A 6,000-nucleotide genomic window follows, 5' to 3' on the forward strand; every position below is an offset into this window, starting at 1 on the left:
TGGAGAAAGCTTGTGACCGTGAGAACTCTTGGTCACCTGGCTCTCCTGAGTGGCAAAGGAAGAGACCAGACAGCACCTGAAGACTCCATTTATAAATGACAAAGCCCTTGAGGGTTATCCAAAGGCTGGGAGGGGCGAGATGGTCTTTGGTCAAAGGCTGCTCCACCTCTTAAACCTTCCCTACTGGGTACCTCCACCTGGTGATAAATATCAAACAAGTGTCTGGAGCACAGTTGGTGGAAGGGGACTCAGCTGACGGCAAGGCAGCAGCTCTCTTCTAGGCGTTTCCTCAGGGCAGTCTGTGGCCCGTGTACTGTTCTAGGGTCAGCAGCGGGGACCAGAGATGACATTGTAGAGCTCAGATATTTTCAGTGTGTCCAACACTAAGGTGGAAACAGCCATCAGCTCTTCATTTAGCTTCAGATGGTGATGACTTTTTCATAATGTCATAAGACATGAGGACTTCCTCCAATGTTCCTTATAGGTTTTTCCTGTTTAGATGGCAGCGCAGAGGCAGAGACACCCCCCCACTTACAAGTCGTGTATAAGGAAAACCTTCAGACCCCTTAAAACACCTAACAGACTTGGGACAGGCATGGCATGTAGAGATGTAAAGGCAGCTTCATGAGGCGAGGGTGGCTGAGCTCTCAGTTGTGGCTCAGGGCACTGGTGGTAGCCCCCAGCTGTTCAGTGCAGGCTCCGCTCAGGATGTGTGTAGCCTGCTTTCTGCTAAGTGGCTGGGACCAATCCTCAGGTTTCCTGAAGGGTGGGCATCTGGTGTGGATGAGGTGTTCCTGGCAGTACCTTTACAGTTAAGCTGATCTCAAAGCCTACCTCCAGCTCAGTTTCTCCATGTGGTGGCTACGTGGCCTTAGTTGTCTAGAGTTCCTGCAACTCTTTCAGGATCAGCTTTTACTCGTATCTGAAAATTGGACTAGGGGTCTATCTTCTAATCAAGTATGACACAGTGAACATGTGCAGTTATGTGTTCCTTGCTGAAATCCCACTAAAATGAGAGTAAGGGAATCAAAAGGTATAAATCAATAAGGACAGGGAGTTCCCTGGTGGCCTAGTGGTTAGGACTGGGAGTTTTCCCAGCTGCAGCCCAGGTTCAATCCCTAATCTGGGAATGGAGATCCCACAAGCTGCTACATGCTACAGCCAAAAAATAAATACAGATTTAAAAAAAAATAAGGACAAAAATGAGCAAAATGAAAGCAGAGAAGAGATGTCAACCAAGTGCTGAAAATTGGGACCATCTGGATGAACGGAGGTGACCTGCCTGAGCTGCACTGTAGTTGTGCTGAGAGCCTGCAGAGGAGAAGCGTACAGGGAGCAAGCTGCTCCCCCTGCGAAGGCCCTGGGGCTGCAGAGGCCACACACTCGGAGGGCGGGAGTGTGGAGAGGCTGGAAAGAAGAGGACTTTTTGCACATTTGGGGGATTACTTGAAGGCATGCTCCCTAAAGCAGTAGATAAAACCAACAAAGAGGTCAACCTCGAGCCAGAAACAAGGGCTTCAAGCCAGGGGAGAGGAGGTAAAGCCCAGCCACGCAAAGGCTCAGTCCTCCCTGTCTACAGTTGCAAAGTCGAGGACTAGGAGCAGACTAGCAGCATACTCCTCCCCTGTCACTGGGTGACAAATGGCCAAAGAACAGCTGAAAGAGTTAAATGTGGTTCCCTCAGTGCTCAAAGAGAGAGTAGGGCAGAAAATGCAGCCCTGGAGTTCCGGTCATGGCTCAGTGGTTAACAAATGCAACTAGGAACGGCGTTGCTGGGAGCTGTGGTGTAGGTTGCAGATGCGGCTTGGATCCTGAGTTGCTGTGGCTCGGCAGCTAAAGTTCTGATTAGACCTCTAGCCTGGGAACCTCCATATGCCATAGAAGCGGCCCAAGATATGGCAAAAAGACAAAAAAAAAAAAATGCAGCCCTCATTTGAGGTCTTGTAGTGCTATTGGAATGTTTAAAATTATGCATGTGCATAGGAATTACTTTGACTAAAATTTTTTAATATTTTAATAAGGTGTTAATAATCATAATAACTACAATCTCACATGATTATTATGAGAATTAAGGAATTACACATGATTCATGTGTCTAGCAGCCTGAACAGTGGTTGACACATATTCAACACATAATTGTTTTACTTTCTGTGTTTTAGAGTTACTCGTTATTATGTTCATTATTAATATTAGTGAAATTAGTTCCTTCTCTCATCATCCCACTCCCAAACTGTGGCTAGTTCAGCACCAGGCAGAATGCTAGGTTAGAAGGCCAGGTTTCATTGAGACCTACCATCTCCAGCCATTCTGTGGGAAGCCAGACTGGACCAGCCTCCTCCCCTATCTGCCCCCACCCTGACCATGGGCCAGAGTCAGTTCATCTCACTCTATGTATCCTCGTTATTCCAGAGTCACCTAACATACCCTGGGCCTTAGGGTTCTAGGCTGGTAAATCTGCCAGCCCCCAGGGAACAACTGGGTTTATGTTCAAACATGTGCCCAAGCCCTCTGTACAATTTGTGGTTTCGCCACTAAGTAAAAATGTCCCAAAGGCAAGTCTCAACTTCCAGAAACACCAGCATAAGAAGAATTTGATAATCACAAAAACACCGCTAGTCTACTCAGTCATGAGTTTTGTTGTTGGAAGTTTGGTTCATTGCTTTTATGCAGCTTGTTCACCCGGGCACTGTATTTGGCAGTCACGCTGCACAGACTTTAAAGCCAGGATGTGTCTTGTCATTTTACTACTGCTACAAATTTTTAACATCTCCTCTTTTCCGGATTACATAACAATTATTATTATTATTTTATATCATTCAAGCTCTCACTTTGCAAGTAGCAAAACAGAAAATTATTGCAATAAATAGAATGTGTAAGAAGATTTATGGGGTTGCTTAATCACCTGGCACTTAGGGAGCAAGTATTCCGTGCAAACCACTGTACTAGGCACTGAATCAGTTGTTACATAAAGAGCCTTAATGATCAGTTGGTTATTATTTGGCTGGTTAATTTAAGAGACAGTTTATCTATTTGCATCTTAAAGTAATGAAATAAAATGAGATCAGATCGTAATTACAAAAATGGTACTTTCCTTCTTCTCAAGAGATTTTGGAAGCAAGGGAAATAGCCAACTCCATCTCTGCAGTACGTCGTCAGCAATTCTTCCCAGTGCCATCTATATCCTGGCACTATCTAATTTAGTTTTGAATCTTAAGCAAAAATGAATAGCCATAGCGATGATAATAATTATATGTTAGGTTTATAGAACAGCTTTCTTCCTAAGAGCACAAGGCTCCTAGGGCCCTGCAGATGTTCCATGAGTCTACGTCTCCTAATAGGAAGCACAGCGAGGTCATTTCTAGATGGTCTCGGTATTGCTATCTGGTGTTGTGGGCTGCACTAACTGTACCATTAAAAAGGGGGCTCTTCACACCGTGCCTTCTAGGAATGAACTCCTGCAGTGTTGTCTCTAGGAAAGGAATACTATAGCCAATGTGATTCGATGAGTAAGATGCACCCACTGCCCCTTTTTAATGACTGATGTGTATACTGTGTGTCAATCAGCAAGTGAATGCCAAGAGCCCATAGTACAACCTAGAGAACAGGGAAGCATAACCTGAGCACCCTCTTCTTCTTCTTTTTTTTTTTTTTCCTCGTCTCTAAACTTTTAAGTTGCTAAAGCTTAGGACTCTGCCTTGCTTTGCTCCTTTCCAGAGTCAATACCATGACCATGTCAGAGGATTTTCTTTTTAAGATTCTCCTCTAGAAAATTTTAAAGTGAGACTGTCTGATCTAAGAGGTTGATTTTGGAAGATGCCATTTCCGTTAATTTCCTATTGTGTAGACTCTGGAGCTCTAAAGGACCTGTGAAGTGCAGAAATGTCTCCTGTGGATGTAATACCAGGCTGGGAGCAGGGGCAGCATCATGCCTCTTTCAAGATCACCATCTGGACTGGATTAGTGATAATGAGTTACTTCATTCTTAAATTGATAGAAAAGCATGGGCACCAGCTTCCTTCTCTCCTCCCAAGAGCAACTCTCTCTCCCATTGGTAAGGACTGACTTGGAAAAACATTTTCCTATAAAACAATTAGCCCGTGATTGGCAAACAAGCATTCAGTATAGCGACCCACTAAAACAAACAAATAAACAAAAGCAAGCTTCCAACGTGTTTGACACGGCCGGCGGGGGCGGGGGGCACGCATACCTGGTGGACTCTTGCTTGTAGATGTCAATAATATTCTCCACCAGCAGGTTTCTCTGAAGCCCGTATATCCCATGTCTGTCCAAAACCACTTCGTGTCTGCAGGATGGGCAGCGGAATCGGCCCCCCGAGGCCACAGTGGTGCCTCCTCTTGTGGGCAAGTACGGGTTAGAGGCCTGTTCTTGCCGAGCAAGAAAAGAGGAATTGAGCATTGCCACAGGTAGCTTTCCTGGGACCTCCTTTCCCTCTCGGTTACTACAAACAACATCAACTCCTGCTTTCAGCTTGCTGGGAGATAGTAACTGGTCCCAAAACACAGGACCAACCCTCACCCACGGTCAACTGCGATGTGCCATTTTCAGCATGAGGTCCTTTTCCACCTAACGTTTTCATAACCAAAAGTTCCAGCCAGAAACTCCAACAGTAATGCCTTGGGCAGTAATTCATTTACAATTTTGAAACAGATTCAACGTTTCTAAAAGGACAAATATGATTCTTCATATTTTAATAAAATTAGATTTGAGAGCCAGGAGGAGGCTGATGGCAAAGCACAAAGCAAATCACTTTTAAAAATGGTCTTTCTTCTTGGTTGTTGTTTTAAATAAATGCAACCTTAGAACGCTTCCTAGAGAAATTCACCTCAGACTTAAGCACTTGATTGGGAGACGAGAACACCTTTTCCCTCTACCCCTAGATTCCAAACAAACCTACCTGGAAAATGTCACTGGCACATTTCCTGCACAGGTTGTGCTGGCAGGGGAGAATGACCACGGGCTTTGTGAACATCTCTAGGCAGATGGGGCAAATGAGTTGCTTCTCCAAGTTATCCATGGTCTGCTGCTCTTTGGAAAAAGACTTGTAATTCAAAGATGTGCTCATCTCCTGGCCGTCCCCCTGTACACTGCCAGGGAAAGCGTGCTTTGAACGGTTTCGGCGAGTGATTCCTGGAAATAATTCCAAGGATTGTACAATCAAGTGTCCTTTACGTTTCTTTTGGTGGAGGACATTGTTTCAGGCCGGGGTTCAGAGCAGTGCTCGAGCTGTTTTTAGCAGCCGAGGGTCACGTGACAGCCGGCTGACTTCTCCATATAAGCCAGTGACAGGAGGATGGATTCTGACAGGTGACAGGGAACAGGGGCCAACATTCCTGGCCCAAGGAGTGAAGAGAGTGGGTGGGAAGGAGGACTGCAAAAGCCATTTAGACAGGGGTTGTGAGGAGCGGGAGGTGCCGCTGACAGTTGTCAACAACAAATGGGAATGTTCGTGCCGAGTCACTGAGCTATGCCCTCTGTGAGCACTCAATAAGGACTCGGTGACGGGCTTCTCCAGGACTGGGGAGAATGTCATCCAAGTAGAACGAAAGCCATTTCTGTGTTGAGAATTTAGGAAGCCAGTCACCAAAAGGAGCAATGACCCCCCCTGCCTGAGGCGAAAACAGACTAAACAGGTCCTGAAGAGCATCATCCTGGCTTCACAAGGGTAGTCATCTAAAAAGCCTTGCTTCGTGTTAACCACTTCCTCTTTGTGAGGGTCAGGAAATGCGAAAAATTCCGACTTAAAAACTGATTGCTAATCTTTTCACCATAGAAGGCTCCACAAAATTTTAAAATATCCAAGTACCACTTGATGATCCAGGTTTTTTTAGAAGTTGTGAAAGAAAGCTCTAGTGTGCGTTTCCCTCCCTTTTGCCTACTCCTCTTTCATCCTATACCCCACCCCCACCCCCAAAATGCCCAGAAAATTGGACAACCTTTAAACATTTAAATTTAGTTTCCATCGACAATCAGTAATGCAGT

The 6,000-nt window shown here is 45.4% G+C and overlaps 1 protein-coding gene across 5 annotated transcripts in view; it reads right to left on the bottom strand.

Moving 5' to 3' along the window:
- Positions 1–5,309, bottom strand: part of TRIM55 (tripartite motif containing 55) — a 43,545-nt gene extending 38,236 nt beyond the window's left edge. For 3 of the 5 annotated variants that reach the window (XM_047783837.1, XM_047783832.1, XM_047783833.1), the window contains exons 1-2: positions 4,916–5,309; positions 4,208–4,380 (exon numbers count right to left, since the gene is read on the bottom strand). In XM_047783837.1, the coding sequence (XP_047639793.1) occupies positions 4,208–4,380; positions 4,916–5,083 (341 nt within the window). In that variant the 5' untranslated portion in view covers positions 5,084–5,309. The remainder of the gene's footprint in view (positions 1–4,207; positions 4,381–4,915) is intronic. The other 2 variants (XM_047783834.1, XM_047783835.1) reach the window with 1 other exon arrangement.
- Between the last annotated feature and the right edge of the window lie 691 nt (positions 5,310–6,000).

This window comes from Phacochoerus africanus, chromosome 6 (assembly GCF_016906955.1).
Source record: "Phacochoerus africanus isolate WHEZ1 chromosome 6, ROS_Pafr_v1, whole genome shotgun sequence".
Classification (NCBI taxonomy): Eukaryota; Metazoa; Chordata; class Mammalia; order Artiodactyla; family Suidae; genus Phacochoerus; species Phacochoerus africanus.